The sequence below is a fragment of the Neoarius graeffei genome, chromosome 13 (genome assembly GCF_027579695.1).
Source record: "Neoarius graeffei isolate fNeoGra1 chromosome 13, fNeoGra1.pri, whole genome shotgun sequence".
Lineage (NCBI taxonomy): Eukaryota > Metazoa > Chordata > Actinopteri > Siluriformes > Ariidae > Neoarius > Neoarius graeffei.
The window spans coordinates 65,722,630-65,750,533 of NC_083581.1; the positions used below are offsets into that span (position 1 = coordinate 65,722,630).

General features: G+C 42.6%; 1 protein-coding gene across 3 annotated transcripts in view; it reads left to right on the forward strand.

Moving 5' to 3' along the window:
- The first annotated feature begins 7,382 nt into the window (after positions 1-7,382).
- Positions 7,383-27,904, forward strand: part of camta1a (calmodulin binding transcription activator 1a) — a 1,048,086-nt gene continuing 1,027,564 nt past the window's right edge. For all 3 annotated transcript variants that reach the window (XM_060938363.1, XM_060938365.1, XM_060938364.1), the window contains exons 1-2: positions 7,383-7,407; positions 15,545-15,646. In XM_060938363.1, coding sequence (XP_060794346.1) covers positions 7,383-7,407; positions 15,545-15,646 — 127 coding nt within the window. The remainder of the gene's footprint in view (positions 7,408-15,544; positions 15,647-27,904) is intronic.

A 27,904-nucleotide genomic window follows, 5' to 3' on the forward strand; every position in this document is an offset into this window, starting at 1 on the left:
CAGTTTCAATTTGATGGTGCATGGATACCACACAAATTCATGGAAAGTGGAACTAAACTATATAAGGTCAGCTTCTGCATGACTTTCTCTCATGTCTGAGTTTATTGTTCCAGTGTAATGGCGGTTTTGAATTTTCCTTACAGGTGTTTTGTATCTTAAACATTTATTCATGTAATTTGGGGTGGCCATGGCTCATAGAGAAGCAGCCTTGGGCCCAAAGGGTCACCAGTTCGATTCCCAGGACTGGCAAGAAAAATGTGAGGGGAGTTGAATGAATGAGCAGCACTTACCCCTCCCTCTGTATCCCCCTGAAGTGTTCTTGAGCAAGGCACCTAACCCCCAACTGCTCTGGGTATGTGTATGTGCTTATTGCTCACATGTGTGCTTCAGATGGGTTAAATGCAGAGGAGAAATTTCACTGTACTTGAATATACATGTGACAAATAAAGGCTTCTTCTTCTTCAGCAAGATATGGTCGCAAAGCTTTAACTTTCATCCCAAATACCACATTCAGCACCATCGTACTCGCCATCTCATAGATCACCAGCCAAACCAAATCTCTACCATCACACTCCACTACTTGTACATTAGATTTCGCATTAATATAATGTTGAACATTGCTGGAAAATGGTGACTGAGAAAATAAGGTTTTGTGCTGTTGTTTTTTGGGGCTAACAGCAAAACCTGACTGTTACACTGTAAAACATTTACTGTAAAGTTTACAATAATTTACTAAAACACATTCACAATGAGGGCGGCACGGTGGTGTAGTGGTTAGCGCTGTCGCCTCACAGCAAGAAGGTCCTGGGTTCGAGCCCAGGGGCCGGCGAGGGCCTTTCTGTGCGGAGTTTGCATGTTCTCCCCGTGTCCGCGTGGGTTTCCTCCGGGTGCTCCGGTTTCCCCCACAGTCCAAAGACATGCAGGTTAGGTTAACTGGTGACTCTAAATTGACTGTAGGTGTGAATGTGAGTGTGAATGGTTGTCTGTGTCTATGTGTCAGCCCTGTGATGACCTGGCGACTTGTCCAGGGTGTACCCCACCTTTCACCCGTAGTCAGCTGCGATAGGCTCCAGCTTGCCTGCGACCCTGTAGAAGGATAAAGCGGCTAGAGATAATGAGATGAGATGAGACATTCACAATGAAGGGCAGCACGGTGGTGTAGTGGTTAGCGCTGTCGCCTCACAGCAAGAAGGTCTGGGTTCGAGCCCCGTGGCCGGTGAGGGCCTTTCTGTGTGGAGTTTGCATGTTCTCCCCGTGTCCGCGTGGGTTTCCTCCGGGTGCTCCGGTTTCCCCCACAGTCCAAAGACATGCAGGTTAGGTTAACTGGTGACTCTAAATTGAGCGTAGGTGTGAATGTGAGTGTGAATGGTTGTCTGTGTCTATGTGTCAGCCCTGTGGTGACCTGGCGACTTGTCCAGGGTGTACCCCGCCTTTCACCCGTAGTCAGCTGGGATAGGCTCCAGCTTGCCTGCGACCCTGTAGAACAGGATAAAGCGGCTAGAGATAATGAGATGAGATGAGAAAATACTTGCAAATGTAATTATAGGATGAAATAAAACACAATCCAGTATGTTTGATCATTTGGTTGATGCAATATACAACTGACCTTCACATGACCTTCTGATCTGTAACTCAAAGCCTCAACCACTGAGACCCCACAACGTAACATAAACTACAACATAAAGTTCAACTCCAAGTCGACACAAGGAGAATTTTTACCATTCTTGGAAACCCTCTCTTCCATAAATGTTACCAATCTGTATTGCATATTCTAGTATTTTTCTGTATTGCACTGCTCTAATTGTCGGTGTTTACAGTACAATCCTGTTAAAAAAAACCCCACAAAACAGTCAAAGTCCCTCCCATGCCAGGATTTGGTCTTCCTCAGGCAGTCTACTGTCCAAGTACTACCCAGCTCTTTGAGGCACAGTGCCAATCTCCGTTTCTATAGCCCTCAGCCTCTCATTTATTATATGGCTAGGGTTACAGTGGGGGGCTAGTCCTGTGGTAACCACGAGAGTTTGACTCCCTACTCACATCTGTATTGTGGCGTGCCTTGCCAGATGGCAGTAGGTAACATTTTTATGATGGTCATTGGTATCACCTTACTGTGAGTAGAACTCATGATCTCCCAGTCAAGAGATAGACATGCTAAACCACTAAGCCAACTTGTGGTTCATAAAACACTATTTTGCTATAAAATAAAAACTGCAAGCTGACAATTTTTTACACTGGGCATACATAGGAAGGGACTAGCAGTGATGTGGCAACCAGAGCCCATAGGATGTCAATGAAATTTGGTGACTTGTAGTGAGGACTGGTGGAATAAATATTGGCGATGCAAAGTGGGTGGGTACTGAGTTAAACTAATGCCACATTCACAACCCGGTGTAAGTGTTTTGGACATGCACGGGTCACAAGATTTGGTAGCTCGCAGCTGTGCCACAGGGTCACGGTGAACCTGGGGGAAAGTTTGGGGGAGGAGTACGGGCAAAGTACTTGTCAAGTACAGGTTGCATGCAGCAGAAGATATGAGAGAGGAAGTGATTGGGAAAAGATGGGACAGAGGCCACCGCCTCTGCCGCTTCACGTTCTAACATTGGTGTTCCTGTATTAGCAAAGCCAATATTGTGTCGTGCTGCTCCTCAGCTTCTATCATCTGCCTATAAAGGTCCAACTCCCTCAGTTGTTGCGGCGGTATGGCGACAGCCATCTTCTTCCCTTCTACAGTGCTACATGCTACATAATCTGTTCCTTGGTTCCTCCCCCAATATATATACCCAGAGTCTTGCCCCTCGTGTCGCATGCGGGTTACGTGTACTGCATGCACGCCACACATAGGGGTAGAAAGTGAGATGTACTTCTGTCTTGGGGGCCCCAGAAATAGCAAGTGTGGAGTACTTGTGTAGTACTTCTGAGGCACGTCACTTGTACAATGACCGTGCATCACTCGTGCATCTTACTGTCATCGCAAAAAGCCCCTACTAGCTGTGCTGCTGACTTGGTTCAGGTGTACAAAAGGAGTACAGGTCCCGTACATGGTGTATGCATTCTTGATTTTTCACAGGACCCCTAGAATTTGCATGTGCAGGACCAAAAGTCTCCACGACCAGTCTGCGACCTTCTACGGCACTGAACACACGCAAGTGTTACACAAGTCTCAAGCAAGGTTTTGCCAAATTTTTTTTACCATAGACCGTCCGTAGTAGCACGTACGGCGGGTTGTGAGTGTGGTTTAAGCTCAACTTTGAGGCGATGCGTTTGAGGCGAACACCAATGGGAGTGGAGGATCCGGCTGCACTGTAAAACATTTCAAATTGGTTTAACTTGGAAATGCAAGTTGACCTGCTGCCTTGAAAATGCAATTTAACTCAATTTGACGATTATCTTTGTTTCAACTCAGAAAAAGTCTCAATTAGTCAAGACAACTAAATAATTCAAGTCTAACCTTTGAAAACTTGCATAGATTAGTTCAAATTAAAACACTTCAGAGCTCATTGAGTTAAAGAGAGAAAGTAAGTGGACATAACTAAACAAGGCTGAAATGTTTTACAGTGTGACTGACCAATAAATATAAAAGATGGATACCAATAGGGCGGCACAATGGTGTAGTGGTTAGCACTGTCGTTAGCAAGAAGGTTCTGGGTTTGAGCCCAGCGGCTGGCGAGGGCCCTTTTGTGTGGAGTTTGCATGTTCTCCCCGTGTCTGCATGGGTTTCCTCCGGGTGCTCCGGTTTCCCCCACAGTCCAAAGACATGCAGGTTAAGCTAATTGGTGGCTCTAAATTGACCGTAGGTGTGAATGTGAATGGTTGTTTGTCTCTATGTGTCAGCCCTGCGATAACCTGGTGACTTGTCCAGGGTGTACCCCTCTTCTTGCCCATGGGATAGGCTCCAGCTTGCCTGCGACCCTGTAGAACAGGATAAGCGGCTACAGATAATGGATGCATGGATGGATGGATACCAATATACTAGACAACTGGAGCCTGGAATGTCCACTAGTGACCTACTGTCAGTTATAAATGTGTGTGCGTCTTTAATACGTTTGAGCCAGCAATGTCCCCTTGTGACGTCAGTGCGGCACACGAAAGCTAAATTCTCACAGGAATAATGAAAGCATAGCATAAAAAAAAAGCCTAGCACTTGCTTGCTCACTCGAGTTTGTTGACAGTGTAGTGGCTGGCTGCTTTATGTCCCGGGGCTCCCTCATGCCTGAGTTACCTTCTGGCTCTCCCCTTTTAGTTATGCTGTCATAGTTAGTTTTGCCGGAGTCCCTGTTGTTACCTCCGCCAAGGAGGTTATGTTTTCGGTAGCGTTGGTTTGTTTGTTTGTTGGGTTGTCTGTTAGCAACATTATGGAAAAAGTTATGAACGGATTGCTCTGAAATTTTTTCCAGAGGTGTGACTGGGCACAAGTAATAATCCATTAAATTTTGGCGGTGATCCGGATCACCGTCTGGATCCCGGAATTTTTTAAAGGATTCTTGGCGGAGGTCTGCGCTCTCCGAGTGCTTTTCTAGTTCTTACTTCTTCAACTGACATTGGGCATACCTAACAACCTGTGTCCCTCCCTCCCATCTGTCCCTCTGAGTTACATGTCAATCCTGAGATCGAGACGCTGACCTCTTCTGCTCCTCAGAACTGCCTGATCCATCCTGATGCCCTATGTCTGGTCGGAGTCTCATCACATCGCTCCTGTAGAGGACGGCCCCATATGGACAGCCGAAAGTTGCACTTAGAAGATGCTCTAGACACTTAAAACCCATGTTTTCTTCCCCCCCCCCCAAAATCTGTCCCTCTGAGTTACATGGAGTCAACAGGAAATGTTTTGGTGGAGAAGGTGGAGACCTCGACTGGCTATCGTAGCCTGCAGGGAATCAGCCGTCAGACATTCTGTCGCATGTCCCAGACCCAGTGAAATGTAACTGAATTGTCTTGTCCAGCCCTAAGGGTCCCATCTGCATCCCATCATTGGGAGTGTGCTCCCATCACCCAATCAAGCATCTAGCCAGAGCAGGTCATGATATTTTTTAACCATATTAACATGCCATTGTTGCGTATTATGCCTGATGTCAAGACTCTCGTCTCTGCGAGCCTACCACACAGACTTAATACTTGTGTCATTTTTAGGGCATACCTAACAACCTGTGTTTTCTCTCTCTCCCTCCCTCCCCCCCAATCTATCCCTCTGAGTTACATGTCGGTCCTGAGATTGAGATGCTGACCTCTTCTGCCGCTCGGACCTGCTTGATCCATCCTGGTGCCCTGTGTCTGGTTGGATTTTTATCGCATCGCTACTGTAGAGGACGGCCCCATGAGGACAGTTGAAAGTTACACCTGGAGGACGCTCTGGACTCTTACGGTAATGCTTTTATGGTTGAGGACTACAGTTGACTTGCTAACTTTAGGACTGCAGTTGTCATGAACAGTTTTGCACTCAATGAAGAGTTTATAACATCAACGAAACGGACTTCATGTTAAATCTGTTAATGCTATACTCATGCTGTGTGTTGTTGCCCAAATGAGGATGGGTTCCCTTTTGAGTCTGGTTCCTCTCCAGGTTTCTTCCTCATGTCGTCTGAGGGAGTTTTTCCTTGCCACCGTCGCCACAGGCTCGCTCATTGGGGATAGATTAGGGACAAAATTAGCTCATGTTTTAAGTTCAAATTCTGTAAAGCTGCTTTGCGACAATGTTTATTGTTAAAAGCGCTATACAAATAAACTTGACTTGACACTTACAGTAATGCTTTTATGGCTGAGTCTTACAGTTGACTTGCTAACTTTAGGACTGCAGTTGTCATGAATAGTTTTGCACTCAAGTTCCCATCAATGAAGAGTTACAACATCAACGAAATGGACTTCATGTTACAGAATCTGAACTTAAAACATGAGCTAATTTTGTCCCTAATCTATCCCCAATGAGCAAGCCTGTGGCGACGGTGGCAAGGAAAAACTCCCTTGCCACCGTCGCCACAGGCTTGCTCATTGAGGATAGATTAGGGACAAAATTAGCTCATGTTTTAAGTTCAAATTCTGTAAAGCTGCTTTGCGACAATGTTTATTGTTAAAAGCGCTATACAAATAAACTTGACTTGACACTTACAGTAATGCTTTTATGACTGAGTCCTACAGTTGACTTGCTAACTTTAGGACTGCAGTTGTCATGAACAGTTTTGCACTCAAGTTCCCATCAACGAAGAGTTACAACATCAACGAAACGGACTTCATGTTAAAACTGTTAATGTTATAGTCATGCTGTGTGTTGTTGCCCAAATGAGGATGGGTTCCCTTTTGAGTCTGGTTCCTCTCCAGGTTTCTTCCTCCATGTCGTCTGAGGGAGTTTTTCCCTTGCCACCATCACCACAGGCTTGCTCATCGGTGACAGATTTGGGATAAAATTAGCTCATGTTTTTAAGTCATCCAAATTCTGTAAAGCTGCTTTGCGACAATGTTTATTGTTAAAAGCGCTATACAAATAAACTTGACTTGACACTTACAGTAATGCTTTTATGGCTGAGTCCTACAGTTGACTTGCTAACTTTAGGACTGCAGTTGTCATGAACAGTTTTGCACTCAAGTTCCCATCAACGAAGAGTTACAACATCAACGAAACGGACTTCATGTTAAAACTGTTAATGCTATACTCATGCTGTGTGTTGTTGCCCAAATGAGGATGGGTTCCCTTTTGAGTCTGGTTCCTCTCCAGGTTTCTTCCTCATGTCGTCTGAGGGAGTTTTTCCCTTGCCACCATCACCACAGGCTTGCTCATCGGTGACAGATTTGGGATAAAATTAGCTCATGTTTTTAAGTCATCCAAATTCTGTATAAAGCTGCTTTGCGACATTGTTAAAAGCGCTATACTGTACAGTAGAACGTGTTTCCGGGTGGACATTTCCTTTAATGAAGCCCATCTAGGAGCCTGATGCTGAACAGGACAAATCGGTGTATTGTGGTTAGTTAGGCTGTGCCACCCCTTGCCCCTTTCTGCCACCCCTGTTCAATGGGTTCGGGAAGCTATTGGACAGAAGCCTCGTGCGTCCGTTCAGTTCCACGCACGCGTCTGACGGCGCACAGATGATGCACGAGCGCATCCCGGATTGGCTGCTTGTCTTTCCGAGGCGTGGATGCTGCACCTGAACATCCTTCCGCCGCCCAATGATCGCGAGCGGACACGTGGAAAGGGGAAAGTCGTTTCTCGCTGAGCTCGCAGACCATTTCAGCATCCCGTGGTCAGTCACGGCGCCGCAGCCAATGGTGGAGCGGACTGGAGTTGCCTCCTGCTCCGCCGGTCCCTCCTCGCGCTGTCCTCGACGTGCACGCGCGTGGTGGTACCCAACGCTCGCGCAGAGGAGGAGGAGGAGGAGGATGTGGCGCGCGGAGGGGAAATGGCTGCCGAAAACAAGCCGGAAGGTAAGATGCGGAACCTCGGGGATGGTAAAAACAATGTTTGGTTGTTGTTGTTCTTGTTTACGTTTTACTACTAATGACAACAGTGTGAATGGACGGAAGACAGTCAGGAGCAGGTCGAGCCTGGGGACTCGCAACTTGCGACGAGAGATGCTTCTCAGGGTTTCCGCATTTATCCTGCTTTCTGCTTATTTCTCCTCAGAGATATCATTACCCTCGCCGGATAGGGTAGCTCGCCAGGAATGTGTGTTATATTTGAGAAAAAGGACGAATTTTGACAGTTTGTAAAGAAAGAAAGAAAGAAAAACGCCACACGCTTTCTCTAAACGCGTCCCTTTGGTCTCAGCTCTCAGAGCAAACTTACTGAGGTCCAGCTCCAAACTTCTCTTTTATTTCTCAAGCCTCAGCTCTCAGGGGACACCAAACGAGTCCTAAGTTTCCAATGTCGCACCTCAGTGCTTTTATCCACCAAAGTGGATAACTTGTAACTGACTTGTAACACCTCAGGCTCAGTGCTTTGCTACTTTCTTTGCTACACTCTGTTACTCCATCCATCCATCCATACAGCATGTGCATGAACTCCTGAACTTGACAAACCTCTGGGACACAGCTATAAACAGAATCATTGTATCATTCTAAAACCAACCAACCAACCAACCAACCAACCAAAAAATCCTAATCCATACTTACGCTCTTGGAAAAAAAAAACTTTGTGTTATCAAGAAGACCGAAGCTGTTTTAAAACCTACTTATAGTCTGTAGAAATGCACATTACAGGTGTCATCTATTTCCTTCAAAAGATATATTTCCACTTGGCATTTGGTGTTAGTCTGGTTCCACGAATAACGATGGTGATGGTGAGATGATCAGGATGTTCAGACTCTAGAGGGTGTATAAAGCTTTTCTTCCTAAACGCCTCGACTAAAACTAAACCCGGCTGGGACCGATTCAATTAAGTTTGGATAAAGTTGACTGTAAGTCAGTGGATCCAATTGAATAGAAAATAAAACTAATAATAGGTAAAGGTGATCTTTTTCCAGCCACAGGGTGGAGACCTTGTGTTAAAAGAAACTTTTCCAGAAAGAAAAAAATCATCAACAAGAATCATTTTATCGCGCGATCGTGACATTATTGCTGTGATATTTCATGACAGAACATGAGCAATGCTAAACTGTTCAACTTGAAGAGTTTCAAAGGGCAATCCCATGAATCTGGTTATTCCTACAATGCCCTTGTAGTAAAGTAATAGGATAAAACAGCACTCGTGCATGTAGGAGTATTATTGACTTACTTATTACCTTGTAATTACAAAGCTATGGCTGTAAAATCAGCGATCAGGAAATAATATGACAGGAGGAGTGAGAAGTGAGGTGGGTTTGAACCAGAGCTGGTCCACAGGGGGGTGGTATTGAGCTTTGTTACTCACCACAGTACACGTCTGTTTTACTATGCACGGCATGTCAACTGAGACCGAGAGTATTGGAATAAAGAGATATCTACCTTTGTGTTGAAAGCATCACATGGCTCAGGGCTACCCAAGCTTGTTCTCTATTTGTTACAGATGCAAACAAACACATCCGGGCTTGTAATGCGTACCGCATTCATGTTCTTCCTCCCGTTGCGTTATGGCTGCCACGTGCTTTTTAGATCGTCTGAGCTGAGACTCCCCTGGCAGAGCAGGTTGAGTTATTTTTGCCGTTCTTGTGAGGTCAACGTGCGGAGGAGGAACATGTGTCACACACTTACACATGAACGTAGCCGCTTCTGCGCTGTAGAGGTTAAGGGCTTTTGGTTTTCCATACGTATTCTACCCTAGTGTTCCAGTTTAATACTCTAGGCCTACTTAATAGTAGCAGTGTGGAAAGTGAGTGGAATATTGTGTTGCGTGTAATTTTCGACAATTCTTTTCCTTTTGATTACTCTCTGTCCCATAACCTTTTGTCCTTGAAGCAGCAGTGTTTGTGTTGAGCGCTGCTCTCCAGGGCTTCAGTATTTCACTGATTTTTTTTCTTTTTTTGCTCATAAGGACAGGCTGTTCTTTGCTAGAGGCTGCTATGAAAACATGGGTAATATCTCTTATGTCCCACTGATTGCGCATGTCCCCTAGTTTGACCCTTCTCACTTCCAGAGAATCCCACTTGCACCCAAAACAGTGTTTAATAATACGGACTTTAGCAGCTTGTTGGCTATCAGATGTAATATGAATTTTTTTTTTTGTAAAACTATTTCACACGATGGTGTTATTAATAATAACAACAACTAACATAATAGCAGTAAAGGATTCCAACAACTGCAAACATAAAAAAATGACATGCAACCTCTGATACTCTCTCTCTCGATAGTGATTTTTTAAAAATATGGTAAATCAACAGGATATATTCACTCATTTTTCGCCATTTATTCCACTGATATTTCCAAATTTTGGGGAGAACAGTTCAAGAACACAGGGCAAAAACTTTTGACCAGAGCTCTACTTCCCCCCCTTTTATACTTTAGCAGAATATGAAATGAGTTTCTGAGGGAAACATGCATGTCTAAACAGACAGCATTAAAGTGAAATATGTTCTAACAATATTAGTCTGTGGAAATAAAATGTCACTGCAAGTGGAGTTATATTTAGCCATGCATTTTCCCCCTGAACAAATAAAAGTAATAAAACAAAAAAGATTATATTTGTGTGGTATGTAAGCCTATGCTAATGATAGCTATTCACTTTCTAATCAACTTATCAGATGAACTAGCCAACAATGGGAAAAGGAAGTGCTTAGACTAGCTTTCTACTTGCTAATAAGTGGTGCTATTAAAGGTGCACTATGTAGGATTTAATGGCCTCTAGTGGTGAGGTTGCAGATTGCAACCGACTAAATACCCCTCCTTCGGTCCACCCCCTTCCAAGCATGTATTAGAACCTATGATGGCTGTCAGGTGCAGTGATATCTATCTGCAGAGCCGTGGCAGCACATGCATGACTGTTAGGCGAATTAACATTTCAAATGCTTCAGTTGGCTTTCAGATAAATTCGTGATCTCATCTCATTCTCATCTCATTATCTCTAGCCGCTTTATCCTTCTACAGGGTCGCAGGCAAGCTGGAGCCTATCCCAGCTGACTACGGGCGAAAGGCGGGGTACACCCTGGACAAGTCGCCAGGTCATCACAGGGCTGACACATAGACACAGACAACCATTCACACTCACATTCACACCTACGGTCAATTTAGAGTCACCAGTTAACCTAACCTGCATGTCTTTGGACTGTGGGGGAAACCGGAGCACCCGGAGGAAACCCACGCGGACACGGGGAGAACATGCAAACTCCGCACAGAAAGGCCCTGGCCGGCCACGGGGCTCGAACCCGGACCTTCTTGCTGTGAGGCAACAGCGCTAACCACTACACCACCGTGCCGCCCTAAATTCGTGATATAAAACTAAAATAAAACAGTGCTAGTGTCATAAACACTTTTGAATCTTTTATGGTTTTCTTCTGAAAACTAAAAGCCTGGTATGCGGTTGGTAGATTTGCCTGGACTTTATGTGTACGTTTACACTATATTTGCAGGAATAAAACTGACTTCAAACAGGATTAAACTGTGAGCATAATGTTATTTTATTGGAACGACCAAAACAATTACACAGGCAAGAATACAACTTGACTGTCATTTACCTCTGCTTTCTTCTTCATTGTCGCGGCTTTTCTTCCGTTTTGCCTGGCCGCTTACAGAGCAGGTTAGTTGTCACAAACATGATGTGAAAAATTTCTCAGAGAACAAAAATCTTCAAGCTTCAATCTTAAACAAACAAACAAACAAACAAACAAACAAACAAACAAACAAACAAAACCTTTACTCATTCAGTATTGAGAGTTACAAATCCCAGTTGGTTCATTTCGGTCAGAAAACTGTGTTACTCCTAACCTGAGCATATTATTTCCGTTATTATTTCCACATCCACAAATGCTAAATGGAATGTACCATTAGAGTATCAGACAGGGGGATATTCTACAGAAATTTAACTCTGAACTCTTGCTCTTAACTGCAACAGCAATATTTAACAGTTATTCACCGAAGGTGAAGTGAATATCGGTGAATAATAACCTCAACTTCGTCTCGGTTATTATTGACCGATATTCACTGAGCCTGAGGTGGATAATTGTTTTAGTATAAATACACAGGTGATTATTAAAAAAAAAAAAAAAGAAATAATTTATTTCAAACTTCAAAAGGGGCATGCAAATGTAATGCGCACAGACTTGTGTCGCTTATCTATGCCGAATCGCATAAAGTACTTTGTTTTGAAATCAATAAAATAAATCACAACTCCACCTTACCTTTGAATAGTTTTAGACCAAACTTCATAGCATCTTTAGTGCTTTTTGGAGCAGCATTTTCTTTCATAATTTGTAATTCTTCCTCACTTACGGTGACAAAATGATTGGCCGCCATTTTGCCGAGTCGCTCGAGGTGATTATCAAGAAATAGTCCTAATTTCTCAACCAATCAGCGCGCACAATTTCCTATAATCACCTGTGTGTTTATACTAAAAGTATCAGTGCCAAACGTTTATATTAATGTTTAACAAATTACTAAATTAAAATAAAAAGCAAACTATGCATGTAACGATATATCTTGTGATGATAAATTGCAATACAAATGTATTATGATTCAAATCAGTGAAATAAAAAATTAATTGTTATTTGTGTCAGGCTGCGCAATCTTTTAGTTTTTCGTAGCTGTAATTATGGTGTTTAGACAGTAGATGGCGGAGTAATGTACAGTGCAATAACGGGAGTGCACGTAACTTCACTGTAGGTAGAAGTAACACAGCTCTAATGTCATGAAAACACTCATAAAACATGTAAAATGGGAAAAAGCTGTTGTGTAAGAGTTGAGTGTATAAGTCAATTCAACAAGAAATCAGAGCTGTGTTTTCACAGACTGCTGAAAGCTAAAGAAAAGAGAAGTAAATGAAGGTAGTACAAATGTTCGTGAATGTTTATTAAGAAAAGGCCTATTTGTTATTAACTTTTTCATTTTTAATAAAAGGAATATTTTAGTTAATAGGCTATTATATTTTACACCATCCTTTATAAACGTGGGTAAATAATTATTGTTGGTGATTAAGAACATGAAACAAATTTTTTTTTTAATTTAATAAAATGAATATTTAAGCTGATAAGTTATAGGAAAATAAATGTCGCTTTTTTGTTTATAAAATTTTCTTTATTTAATTTGTTTTTTCAAAAAATATTGTGGGAAAATCTAATCATGAACTCAATATCGTGAATCAAATTGAATTGTTAAATGGGACATAATAAAGCAAGGCCATGAGTATCTTAAAATGGCTCCTATATCCTTCATCTTCCATTTTTCTTCTTTGTCTTCCTTCTGGTGCTGGACTCAAGCTGCCACTTGTAAAAATGCAAAATGCGAAATATACTCTCTAGAGCCAGCGTTTGGTTTGTCTGTTCGGGGTTACTGTAGAAACATGGTGGTGAAACATAGTGGGCTCTGTGGAAGACGACCCACTCCCTATGTAGATATGAAGAGCTCATTCTAAGCTCATGAAACCACAATGATTCATAGTTACAGGTGATTATACACTAATGAATACATAATGATGAAGACAATATTCCATTTCTGCTAATAAGCCCCTCTAAATCCTACATAGTGCACCTTTAATTTGCTGAACTAGCCGACAGTGTGAAAGCTCTAACTGAGGACCTTTCACATAAAGGAATTAAAATAAGTAAATTCTTTTCAAGCGGAACAAGGATACAGGATACATGTGTGTTATAACATGACATGTTTCTGTAGTACCCATGCTAACACTAGCTTTCCTCTTGCTAATAAGCGAGCTAGCTGTTCACTTGCTGAACTAGCCAACAATGTGAAAAGCAAGCTCTAACTAGTGACATTTCACATAAAGGAATTAAAACAAGTAAATTATTTCGAAGCAGAGCATGAATATATTTCCTCGCGTGCCGTGATTCTGTTTCTGTGGTAACTATGCTAACACTAGCTTCCCACTTGGTCATAAGCAAGCTGGTTTGCTGAACTAGCCAATAGCAATAACGTACAGTAAGTCAGATCTAATGACTATTTATATAAAGGTCAAAAATATATCGGTAAATTATTTTAAAGCAGAGCAGGAGTGCAGTTGCTTGTATCTCATCTCATCTCATTATCTCTAGCCGCTCTATCCTTCTACAGGGTCGCAGGCAAGCTGGAGCCTATCCCAGCTGACCACGGGCGAAAGGCGGGGTACACCCTGGACAAGTCGCCAGGTCATCACAGGGCCGACACACAGACACAGACAACCATTCACACTCACATTCACACCTACGGTCAATTTAAAGTCACCAGTTAACCTAACCTGCATGTCTTTGGACTGTGGGGGAAACCGGAGCACCCGGAGGAAACCCACACGGACACGGGGAGAACATGCAAACTCCACACAGAAAGGCCCTCGCCAGCCCCAGGGCTCGAACCCAGGACCTTCTTGCTGTGAGGCGACAGCGCTAACCACTACACCACCGTGCCGCCCCAGTTGCTTCTATGTCACCTGGAATTTGTACAGAAAGCTGCACAAAAGTATTAACCGTTTATAAAAAAGAAATAAACAGGAACCTCGCTCATGTGATTATTGAAAAGCAAAGCTCAGGTAAGCGTTGTAGTCTGAGTCCCAGAGAGCCAGGAGAGTTTGGTCATTTTTCTGCTTCAAGACACCTGATGATTATAGGGTTTAGTAAGTGTGGGAAGGAAATCACCAGTTTGATGTCGAGTATGAACTTTATATTTGAATTGGCACTATACGATGTAATGAACAGCATTTAAACAAGCACAATACATTTTTATTACTAAATTACCTTGAGATTATAAACTACTAAAAATGCCTTCTATTATTTTCTTTACCTGGTTTGATAAAATCTTAAAAACAGGCAGAATATCTCAGTATTTCTTCAAGCCATGGTAATGATTTATTTTCTAGCCCAACATCAGTATTGATATTAGCTTCAAAAATATCATGTTGGTCAAGCTCGAGTGGAGATTCGCTCGGGGATTTATAACTCTATTAAGTGAATTAGGCCTAATGTGTGCGTGTTTGTGGGGAGAGGGGTTACCAGTGCGTGCTGTAATGTAGAAACAGATGTGTTTTAACCAGTTGCGATCTCTTACCTGCTTCAGACAAGCAACCAACATCGTCATTAAAAACTCCACACAATGCAAACAAAACTAAACTTCCATTAAAATCCCCAAAGAATTTTGGAGCTGCATCTTTCCTTGCAGGCTGGACGAAGTTTCTCGAATCTTGATTTCTCAGCTCTCAGCAAAACCGAGGGAGAGTAGAAGGTGAAGAAGGGAAAAAAAAAATACACAAGCAAACCGTCTGACACCGTGGAATCAATTCTCTCTATTTCCCGAAAGACATTATCCCAGGAAAGAAGAGCAAACCTAAAACATTTCTCGACAGTTACGGTAACACTGTAACGCTTTTGGAAAACCCTGGACAAGCAGCTCAGATGATCTTTTCGTTGCATATTCAGAACTTTAAATTTTTTATCAGAGTTGCCACATTGATGTTTTTTGAAGCTGAATTCTGTAGTTAGATACTCAGTGTTCATCGCCCGGCTCATATAGTGTAAATAATAAACAACGTGTGTGCAGGTCTGCTGTAATGAAAACATACGCGCGCTGTAGTCTTGTACAAGATGAAAGAGATTGCTTCTGTACCGTCTCAAAGCCCAAGCCTGAACCCGAATAAAATTCCACATGTCCTCACCACTAGGGAGCAACTTAAGTCAAAGCAATCCCTTCTGCCCTTCTGAATGTGCACAATGAAACAGCGGTGTAGACTTGGTGGAGAGAAGTGAATTTGGCACACTGAACCCGCAAGCCGAATTGAACAGATTGCCTGTGAGAAGTGTTTCTCTGCTCCGAGACGGACATGTCCGAGATGCATGGGGAGGGAGGCTTGGGTTCAATGCAAGTAACCAGTAATCGCTCTCTGTGTGTGTGTGTGTGTGTGTGTGTGTGTGTGTGTGTGTGTGTGTGTGTGTAATGTAGAACGCCTCAATGTTAAGTTATTGTGCAGTTTTCCTAGTCTCTTCTCTTTCTCTACTCTCTCTTTCCCTGCCTCCGGAAGGACTGAAGAAAATTCGTAATCCGGATCGAATGTACAGATCAGCTGTGTGTTATTCCGGCCATGCTGCTCCTAAGGGTGTCAGTGATGACACAGAGATGAACAGTAAGAGCTGGTTATTAATATTGCATCCATGGCATTGCTCGAAGGGGCCACTTGCTGGCTGATCTATTATTCATTCATCGATTCATTTATTTACTTCTTGATTTCATTATATCTTCCTCCGTCTCCACTGGGAGTTCCTTCCCAGAGCTTTCTTTGAACCTTGAAGTGTCTTCTTGACAGCAGCATGCTATCAATATCACAAGTGTTGCCATTTGCTAAGAGCCAGACCTGTCCATAAAGACTGCATTACGCCCGACTCTCATACTAAATGCTGCCATCCGCTACAACGCTGACCTTCTAAAACTCGCTACTACCATCCATCTAAAAGCATCGGCTTTATCATGTTGTATATTGCAGAGTAGGCAAAGCTGTAGTTTGTTGAAATGATTTGTGAAAACGGCGAGTTAATCTCATTTCGACTGCGAAAACAAATGTTTTCTCTTCAGAATGCAAAAGCTCTTTGCCTTTAGATCAATTATGTGTATTAATGTATGCCGACGCATAGAACGTTGATTGCTCCATTAGTACTCCAGAAGTCTCCATGCTTAATACGCATCGAGCTGCGCTCCTGCCACCCCTGGAGAATTTGTTGATCTGTGTAATTAAGTGCGTTTATGTTTGCCGTAATTTGGAAAACGGAGCCAGATCACGCTCATCTCCTTGTTGTGCTATTCACTGATTATGCTCTTTCCATTGAGTTCAGTTCTCGGTGCGTCAAAACAGTGTTTTAATGAACACTCTTCTGGGACTGAATGGCAGAAGAAGCTGTTTGCACTCATCCAGGTATAGCTGTGCATTTGTCTGTCTGTCTGTCTGTCTGTGCCTCATATGTATAGGCTTGCTTAAACCAGTCACTGAGATTCCATCCCTCTTGCATGCAGCATGATCTAACCGTTCTGCGTGGCTGCGTCTGGCGGCCCAGTTAACATGAGCAGCCTGGAGGTTTTTATATCACTATGGCTGTTTAAAAAAAAAAAAAAGCCGTCCTGTCCGAAGCAGGTAAACCACTCATGTGAGTAATTGTGGAAGTAGTTATGATAAGGATAAAGGGCTTTAGTGAGGATCTGGCAGTGTGTCCTCTTATTGTCTAGTGTGTGTGCGCATGTGTGTGTGTGTGCTCTCAGGTCCTCACCTCCTTTCTCCCTGAGATGGGATTTTCATGGATGGGTGAGTTTGGCTAAGGCTGAAAACACATAAGGAGTCGCTGTTTTTTATTTTTATTATTTTTTTAAAAAATGTCTTTCTTTTCTCACTTGAGGCAGATGCTCGGGCTGAATTAAGTCCTTGATTTCAGTTTTTCCAACATTTCTAACGAAAGCAAAGATGTTGATATTAGAGTAGGCATTAAAAAAACTCTTTATTTGGTGTAACACATAGAGCAATGAACTTTTAAACCTTCTTATTAGCCGAGGTTAAACAACGAAGGGCGCATTGTTTCAATAATTAACCGAGGAAAGGTCAAAGGAAAATTTTCACATCATCATCGTCATAGTACAGGAATAGTAGCACACAGAGGACATTCAGGCTTTGAAAGGAAGCTTAATGAAAGCCTTTATTTAAATAAGTTCTTTTCCCACTTCAGCCTATTCATCAAACCTTAAAAATATTGACCATGAGGCCTCAAACACCACGTCACAAAATGATTTTTTAATCATATTGCACAAACATTCACTCTTTCAAGCAGTGCCTCCAGAGATGAACAAAATTTACCCTTCCACAAGATAATATTTCGAGCTGTTCCCTGTCATGGCCTTGTGATTAATGGCTCTCAGTGTCCTAGCAGCCGTCCACACACCACATGACATTAGTATATGTGGGAGCGAAAACTTGGTAAAAGGAGAAAAGATCCAGTTATAGACCTCTGACTGTCATGTCATCTCTTAAAAGTGATTCTGTACCTAATTTGCTTTGATATGTCTCTCCTCTCAGTAGGAATATGATAGTTCTGGCTTTTGTAGTTAAGCTAAAAGCATGGCTTTGACATTTAATCTAGTCATGTGTTCATTTTCCTGAAAGCCTTCACCGCTTATAGACGAGCCTGTGATCTCGATCTGAAAAGATGGTGCTAATTAAGTGTGTAGTCCGGTGCAATCAAAGCTGTCTTTTAAAAGCAACTGCATCTATCAAGGAGTCCCACTGATTTCACTTGAAGGGACCAGTGTATCCTGTGTATGTTGAAATGTTCCTGTTTGAGTTGTAGGTATTTATTAGCGCAACCATAATTCATAGCTAGGAGAATCCCGAGCAATTTCCTCGAGCTGATTGGCTCTGATTGCCGGCGTTGTGATTTAGGCAGCTATTGCAAGCGATTGTTAGAGAGGAACGTTCTTCATTAGCAGGGCCGATCACAATCTGGGACGAGTCTCTCCTCTTTCTCCAGACTATTATTACACTCTACTGTAACATCTGTTCAACAGAAAAGGCTGCATTGATAAACTGGTCATTGATTTAATTATATGGTGGAAGCGGGGTCGTTTGATTTTCTAAATATTTGAGTGTCAGGACACATCCTCTGAAGTCACTTCTTGCCCAGAAAAGTCGAGCTATCCATTATCCGTAACCGCTTATCCTGTTCAGGGTCGCAGGCAAGCTGGAGCCTATCCCAGCTGACTATGGGCGAGAGACGGGGTACACCCTGGACAGATCATCACAGGGCTGACACATAGAGACAAACCATTTATATACCTTCACATTCACATCTACGGTCAATTTAGAGCCACCAATTAGCCTAACCTGCATGTCTTTGGACTGTGGGGGAAACCGGAGCACCCGGAGGAAACCCACGCGGACACGGGGAGAACATGCAGACTCCACACAGAGAGGCCCTCGCTGGCCACTGGGCTCGAACCCAGAACCTTCTTGCTGTGAGGTGACAGCGCTAAGCACTACACCACCGTGCCGCCCACAGTCGAGCCATTCTTATACAAGTCTCATTCTTATGCCAGATACAGTACTAAATAAAAGTCGTAAGGCCGATTTATACATCTGTGCAGAATCTATGCTGTAGGTACCGCGTCGATTCTCACACAGGGTGAAGTATTTATACTTGCATGAAAGGTCTCCTGTAGGAGGCGCTATTGCATGAGACACACCAGAACTGCTGGGTTCCACCTGACGTCACATCCACCTCATTAGTTATTCAAAACCTTAGCTGGTGGTCTACCAAAGCTCAGTTGACAAAGCGTTTGTACGGAGAAGCTGCATTGCTCGCATGAAAAATGCCTTACGCTTGCGTTGTCGTAGGTTGTTTGAATCAATCAAACTGTGAAACTGCTAAAAGTTTCTTCAGGGTTCCCCATGAACTAATAAAAAAGGCTGAACGAACACAGGATTTCACAAAAAGACGTCGAGAAAGGTGGCTTTTGAACCTCTCACTGAAATCGAAGGGAGCCGAGTCGAAGCATACTCGAGTTTGCAGTGATCACTTGGTGAAAGGTTTGTATTTCCCTCTCAGCTATGGCCTTAGTGTTTTCCAAGTACTTTTCTTGCTATGTGTCGTTTTTTTTACGGTACTTTTTTTAGTCACAAAGCGCTAAAGTCCCCAGCTGTTTCTTTGTTTACTCCTCACAAAGTCCATATGCATGAAGGCCGCGACAAAATTCTTACCCAGCCGTACAGTTACAATGCGCCGTGATCACTTCTCCGTCTTGTTTAACTAAGATCCAGGTCTTTAAAGAGGTTTCTGATGATCTTTGTGAATGATTTAGCTGAGAGATAAGAGCCAACACAAGTGAGAATCAAGCCAACTGTTGTTTGTTTACACTTCAACTTGCAGCGCTTTGTTGTAAAGACGCGAACGAAAAGCTTTAAAAAAAACATACTTACACGGGCAAAAACAATACAGGATTCATTCGGCAGTGACTTGATACCGAGGTCCTTTACCCAGCCACATACAAAAAAGTTGTAAGCCTTCATACTCTTCCATCTGTTTTGCGGTGTAGAAGGACGTCTGCAACACCAGATAGTTCGAAATGTCGGGGAACTCGACTGAAGGGTCGTTTTCGAGATTGTATGACAAATCCTTCTTTCCCAGACTGTAGGGGTCGATTCCATTGCACATAGCAATCTTCTGAATATATCTAAAGTCAGCAGATTACGAGCGTACTCTGATAAATTATGGCTAGTTGTTTGCACTACGGCAGCCGTTTAGACCACCAGCTATTTCACTTCCGGTAAAACCGCTAAGAAAAGTCACGTGACTGAAACCCAGCAACTGATTGATTCTTACACATAGAAGAAGAGGAATGCGTGTTCCGTGTCTCACTGTAGGAATAATATCCAGAAAAATAACACGGACAAAATGCTGTTTTGAAACATATTTACTGGGAGGGTAAAGAAACCTCGCGTGGTTAATTATAAACCAAGTGAATTCTCACAGAAAGCATTTCTGAAGTGTTTTAACTCATCTGTATTCAGCAGCATGAGCGGTTCAAAGCACTTCAGTGTAACTCGTGTTTAAATCCACGGGATTAGATGCAAGATTAAAATGGCCGTTACAATGATCTATAGCCGCTATAGAGCCTCAGACTTTCGAGTGGACCAGTCACAGTTGTTGCGGTCTGTGCCACCACGATGTGTAGTTACATTTCTGGAAGGGTGCATATCAGGCGACAGCGTAGTGTACTCTGAAGGATATACGGATGCAGAAGGATAAATTGGCCTTGAGGCACCCTGATATAACAGTAATCATAGCCTTATTTGAAGCCAAAAAGACTTCTACATTATTGGATCGTCTGAAACATTTTAGCTTTTCAAACATTACTTTTCCAACCAAAATGAAATCTGATAGGAAAATGTTTGTATATTAGTAAAAACCTGCACTCACAGAAACAAGTGTGAAAATCAAAGTCTCTAGAAGAACTGTGGCAGATTGTCGAACAAGCCAGGAAAACCTACCAGATAATTTCCTTACGAAAATGCACCTGTGTATTTTGAGTCTACAGGCACATGTTTAAAGACAAAGGGTCGTCACTACAAATACTGACTTTGTTTATTTTCATACTGATTAATGACTCTATATAGAATTTTTTAATGTAGAAAATGTTTCATTTCATTTATTTTCTACGGAAGCCGCGAGAGGCCCTTCACATAATCTTTTTTTATTCACCTTGTTGTCCCGAGATAACGACATAATTAATTCAGGATGTCGAGAAAACAACACAACTAATTTGAGATCTCGAGAAAACAAAACCGTTATTCCGAGATAACGACATAATTAATTCAGGATGTCGAGAAAACAACACAACTAATTCGAGATCTCGAGAAAACAAAACCGTTATTCCGAGATAACGACATAATTAATTCAGGATCTCGAGAAAACAACACAACTAATTCGAGATCTCGAGAAAACAAAACCGTTATTCCGAGATAACGAAATAATTAATTCAGGATGTCGAGAAAACAACACAACTAATTCGAGATCTCGAGAAAACAAAACCGTTATTCCGAGATAACGACATAATTAATTCAGGATGTCGAGAAAACAACACAACTAATTCGAGATCTCGAGAAAACAAAACCGTTATTCCGAGATAACGACATAATTAATTCAGGATGTCGAGAAAACAACACAACTAATTCGAGATCTCGAGAAAACAAAACCGTTATTCCGAGATAACGACATAATTAATTCAGGATGTCGAGAAAACAACACAACTAATTCGAGATCTCGAGAAAACAAAACCGTTATTCCGAGATAACGACATAATTAATTCAGGATGTCGAGAAAACAACACAACTAATTCGAGATCTCGAGAAAACAAAACCGTTATTCCGAGATAACGACATAATTAATTCAGGATGTCGAGAAAACAACACAACTAATTCGAGATCTCGAGAAAACAAAACCGTTATTCCGAGATAACGACATAATTAATTCAGGATGTCGAGAAAACAACACAACTAATTCGAGATCTCGAGAAAACAAAACCGTTATTCCGAGATAACAACATAATTAATTCAGGATGTCGAGAAAACAACACAACTAATTCGAGATCTCGAGAAAACAAAACCGTTATTCCGAGATAACGACATAATTAATTCAGGATGTCGAGAAAACAACACAACTAATTCAAGATCTTGAGAAAACAAAACAATTATTCTGCGATCTCGAAAAAACAAAACAATTATTTCATGATCTCGAGAAAACAGCTGAGATTTCTAGCAGAGCTGCGCCCACCTGTGAGTCAGACAACGAAGACTTAGAAAATTGGCAGGCCAGTCTTCTGCGGAGGTGCCGCGGACTAATTTTGAAATGATCCCTTATTAAAAGACTTAATGCAATCTCTCCCTGTGTCAACCCCTGATCAAAATATTGCCTTATTAGGTGATCGATTATTCCAGACATTCTAATGACCAAAGTTGCGTCTATACAGAATGAGAAATAGCCCCAAAGTCAGCATATCACAAGTCTCTTGGCGCACCTGAATGAACCATTTCTCAGCTGTTTACTCGAGATCATGAAATAATTGTTTTGTTTTCTCGAGATCACGGAATAATTGTTTTGTTTTCTCGAGATCTCGAAATAACGGTTTTGTTTTCTCGAGATCTCGAATTAGTTGTGTCGTTTTCTCGAGATCCTGAATTAATTATGTCGTTATCTCGGAATAACGGTTTTGTTTTCTCGAGATCTCGAATTAGTTGTGTTGTTTTCTCAAGATCCTGAATTAATTATGTCGTTATCTCGGGATAACAAGGTGAATTAAAAAAAGAATTATATGTAGGGCCTCTCTCGGCTTCCATAATTTTCAAAGGCATCTTTGCTTTCAAAAAGACTTTTTCATGGTACTGTGTATAATGTTTGTACTACCTCTACAATGTGACAGACCCGTAGTGCTACAGCGTAATTTAGTTTTGGTCACTTCATGTTGCGTATAGTAAAAAGACAAACATTAACATTAGTGCTGTGGTTTAGTGTTGTATTGTTTCTTGTGCTGAAACATCAACTGAATGCTACAGTCCTTGTTTTTAATCTGTGTGCCTGCCTGGAAAATATACACGATATGGCCTATTGCTGGGTTTCAGTCACGTGACTTTTCTTAGCAGCTTTACCGGAAGTGAAATAGCTGGTGGTCTAAACGGCTGCCGTAGTGCAAACAACTAGCGATAACTTATCAGAGTATGCTCATAATCTAGAAGCCACTGCTCGCTTTAGATATATTCAGAAGATTGCTATGTGCAATGGAATCGACCCCTACAGTCTGGGAAAGAAAGATTTGTCATACGATCTTGAAAACGACCCTTCAGTCGAGTTCCCCGACATCTCGAACTATCTGGTGTTGCAGACGTCCTTCTACAGCGCAAAACAGATGAAAGCGTGGAGGAGTACGGAGGCTTACAACTTTTTTGTATGTGGCTGGGTAAAGGACCTCGGTATCAAGTCGCTGTCGAATGAATCCTGTACTGTTTTTGCCCGTGTAAGTATAGTTTTTTTCAGCTTTTTGTTTGCGTCTTTACAACGAAGCGCTGAAAGTTGAAGTTAAACAAATAACAGTTGGCTTGATTCTCACTTGTGTTGGCTCTTATCTCTCAGCTAAATCATTCACAAAGATCATCAGAAACCCCTTTAAAGACCTGGATCTTAGTTAAACAAGACGGAGAAGTGATCACGGCGCATTGTAACTGTATGCCTGGGTAAGGATTTTGTCGTGGCCTTCATGCATATGGACTTTGTGAGGAGTAAACAAAGAAACAGCTGGGGACTTTAGCGCTTCGTGACTAAAAAAAAGTACCGCAGAATAACGACATTTATTTTTTTCGTGGTGCGGTTTCCATCAAATCCTGCGCTGATTGGCTGGCGAGCGGGTCCGTATCCTACGATACGGACCCCGGTTATGGACCTCTGGCGACTCGCTCGTTCACAACAACAACAAACATAGTAGAATTTTTTGTCAACATTTATCTTTTTTTTATAAGATTTATTTATAAGATTATCAAAAATCTTATAAATTTTTGCCAGCATTTCTGAGCATAATAGCATTAATTTTACAGCATGGATAGCGATAACGTCAGTCTTCACAGCGAAAGCGAGTTTTACTACCCTGAGGAAGAAGAAATAAAAGAAAACATTTCAGGAGAAAGCTAAAAACCTGTAACTTGCTAACGCCAAGCAAAAACATGGCTGAATCCTGAATGACGCAATTTTGTATAAATAGGGGACTACATAGGCGGCAAAATGTAGTTTTTTTCCTGCCATGGAAGTGCACTTGTATACCGAGGAGGAAGCCATTTACATTACAGCCGTGAATGAGGATTCTAAATGGCGGCTCGGCTCGGCTTGGTTTTCCTTTTCAGGCGCTCTCGTTTTCTGTTAGAATTTGGTAAAGAAAAAAATAAATATATTATTTACCAGCTTAAGGTCGGTCTGTATGGTGAAATACCGTGACCTCGGCCTTGAATACTGACCTCGGCCCAGAGGACCTCGGTCAGTACTTTCAAGACCTCGGTCACGGTATTTCACGATACGGACCTCCCAGCTGGTAAATAACATATATATATCAAGAAAAGTACTTGGAAAACACTAAGGCCATAGCTGAGAGGGATATACAAACCTTTCACCAAGTGATCACTGCAAACATGAGCAGGCTTCAACTTGGCTCCCTTTGATTTCAGTGAGAGGTTCAAAAGCCACCTTTCTCGACGTCTTTTTGTGAAATCCTGTGTTCGTTCAGCCTTTTTTATCAGTTTCACGGCTTGAGCAATTTGAACAACCTAAAACAACGTAAGCGTAAGGCATTTTTCATGTGAGCAATGCAGCTTCTCCGTACAAATGCTTTGTCAGCTGAGCTTTGGTAGACCACCAGCTAAAGTTTTGAATAACTAATGAGGCAGATGTGATGTCATGCGAAACCCAGCAATTACTGTAAAACAGTACTCGTTGTCGTCGTCACTGCCGAACCCAGTCTGGGCTTGAGGCGAACCATGTTTGGTCGATCTCGCCAAAATTGTGGTTGGTTCCATTCACACTCACATCTATGGGCAATTTAGCGTAGCCAGTTAGCCTACTGCATGTCTTTGGATTGTGGGAGAAACCCACGCAGACATGGGGAGAACATGCAAACTCCACACAGAAAGGCACCCGTCGGCCACTGGGCTTGAACCGAGAACCTTCTTGCTGTGAGGTGACAGTGCTAACCGCTACATCGCCGTGCTGCCCAAATCTATACTATTTGTGGACAACTGACCACCCATACTATGTGGGTCTTCACAAAACTGCTGCAAAATTTGAAGGAAACAGTCGTCTAGAATGTCTTTGTATGTTGTAGCATTACAGATTCACTTCACTGGAACTAAGAGGCTCAAACCTGTTCCACCATGACAATGCTCCTGTGTACAAAGCACCCTGTGCTCCATGAAGATATCTCATCTCATTATCTCTAACCGCTTTATCCTGTTCTACAGGGTCGCAGGCAAGCTGGAGCCTATCCCAGCGAAAGGTGGGGTACACCCTGGACAAGTCGCCAGGTCATCACAGGGCTGACACATAGACACAGACAACCATTCACACTCACATTCACACCTACGGTCAATTTAGAGTCACCAGTTAACCTAACCTGCATGTCTTTGGACTGTGGGGGAAACCGGAGCACCCGGAGGAAACCCACGCGGACACGGGGAGAACATGCAAACTCCACACAGAAAGGCCCTCGCCGGCCACGGGGATCGAACCCAGGACCTTCTTGCTGTGAGGCGACAGCGCTAACCACTACACCACCGTGCCGCCCCTCCATGAAGATATGTTTTGCTAAAATTGGTGTGGAAGAACTCAAGTGTCCTGCACGGAACTCTGACCTCAACCCTTCTGGACACCTTTGGGATGAATTCTAACACTGACTGCACCCCAGACCTCCTCATCCAACGTCAGTGCCTCATGCTTTTGGAGCTGAATGAGCACAGATCCCCACAGCCACACTCCACGAGGGGTGCTCACATGGCAACTTTTACTCCGGTGTAGCACCGGGGCTGCCCCGGTAGAGCGTTCACATGGTACAAAGTTATACCGGTGTAGCCCCTGAAAGCTGCTTAAACCGGTGCAAATCTAACCCTGCTCGGGAGGTGGTTTAAGAAATTTACTCCGGAGTAAATGCTAGTTCGCGGGGCAGCACCGATATAAAATGGGACGTCTGAACGCTACAGGGGTAGACTCGCTACGCGTGAGGAGAGTTGATTATATACGGGCATTGCATAATTTGCATCCTGGTATTTTGCGCTTCCAAAATGGCGAATATCAACAACAACAGAACTGCGTGTCTTCCAGTGTTGCCAGATTGGGCGGTTTTAAGTGCATTTTGGTGGATTTGAACATATTTTGGGCTGAACAATGTCAGCAGTATCTGGCAACACTGGTGTCTTCATCCACATTGTTTTCCCGGCGCTTGGTGATGCCATGACAACCGGGAAAAGGAAGTACATTTTCACGCAAGCGCATATTTCATTTCCGCATTATTACTATCGTATAGCACGGTCGCAAAAACTGCCGTGTGAACGCAAGTGGGGCTGCACCGGTGCTAACACGCTTCTCTCTAGTAAGCAGGTTTGTGACGTGTGAACGCTCCACAAAATTTACACCGGTGTAAGATATATCGCAACAAAATACATCGGTGCAGCATCGATGCAAATATGTGCCGTGTGAACACCCCTACAGTCTAGTGGAAAGCCTTCCCAGAAGAGTGGAGGTTATTATAACAGCAGAGGAGGAATAAATCCGGAATGGGATGTGCAACAGGCCCAAGGGTGTGATGGTCAGGTGTCCACAAATTTTTTAAGCCTGTTAGAACATCTTTGCAAATATTGTCATTACAATTATACGATATATTTTAGAGCAAATGCTATAATGGTGAAATTGCTCCATTGCTGAAGCACTGTTAAAACCATCACAAACACAACAGAACAGGCTGAAAATAGTCACCAACAGGGAGGTGCGATGTGGCAGAGGGCTTACCATCCTGAAGTTTATTATTTTCCAATAGCTGCATACCCTAAAGGGTTCTATTTCTGATATACCACAGAAATTTGCCAATTTGCTTGATCCCTTTAATGATGTGGAACGTCGATGAAACAAGTTAATTATTGTTCTCACTTCCTTTATAGCAGCTATAAAAATTCACTCCTTCTTTTGTTCCCTTTCTTAAAGTTAATAAGACAAAAAAAAAAAAAGATCGCAGCTTGTCAAGTTACTAAAAAACCGCAAAGCACAAATCTCTCGATCCTGAACAGTGTCCTGTGGCAGAAAACTGTTGGGATGAAACCAGATGTTTCAAAAACGCTTCCAAAAAAATGCTAAATAAGCACCTCATAAGATAAAACACGTTTATAAAGAGTGCTTGCCATAAAGTACCAGTGAAAGTCGTTACTATAGCGATGATACCGTACAAGCAGCATGCTAATATTATAAACTTGTGATTTGCCTTGCAGCTGGAACACCTGTCAGAGCTGCGGTTATTGAAAATGATCCTACACCTTCTGACCAATCAGATTTGAGACTTTCAGCACTGTGGTATAAACACACGAGAATGAACACAGCACTTTATAGACGAGGAAAGTTGTCTTGCAGGCTGGAAGATATCTTTTGAGTCCTAATACCGCTCAGTCGTTCCTCTGCATCGCATTTCTATCATGCGCTTGTGGTGTACATTAATGTACGTCGTCAGCATTTGTCAGTAAGTGCATTATTAGTATGCGCAGGTCATGCTTTGACCCTGGATACCCAGCTGCGCTCTGCGGGTTTACGTAGAGCCCTCACGACATTGTGTATTATGTGTTTCCTTACACAGCTACAAAGCACATGAATTATTTGTCCTCCCTATATGGTGAAATCTGACAAGTACGCCTACAGAAGGCTGTGATGGGGTGCATAAGAATATAGCATCTGTCAGTGATATCCATGGGGTAACACTAAATTTAGAGGATGTGCCAATCTTTGGAAAGCACAAGCCTTTTTTTTTTGAGAAGCAACTGGCCTGCCAGGTCTTTGTTAAATTGAGTTCATCAGTTGAGCTGTGGGCGTCAGTAGCTCAGCAGAATGACGGACTGCTAACAAACAGCCCGATGGCTACGGCTCTCCATCATGACGGGAGGCGAGGAGGGGCGATCGAGGGTTTCAGTGTTTCGAAAAACGATTCAGGTCTCGCCAGACGATTGGAAGGTGGGGCCTTGTTGTTTTAGCCCATTTTATTACATTCATGGTCCTGCATCCTTGATAGATTGATTTAAAAATAACTTTCACTACAACAGTGCCCTGATTATTATTTCAATTCATTT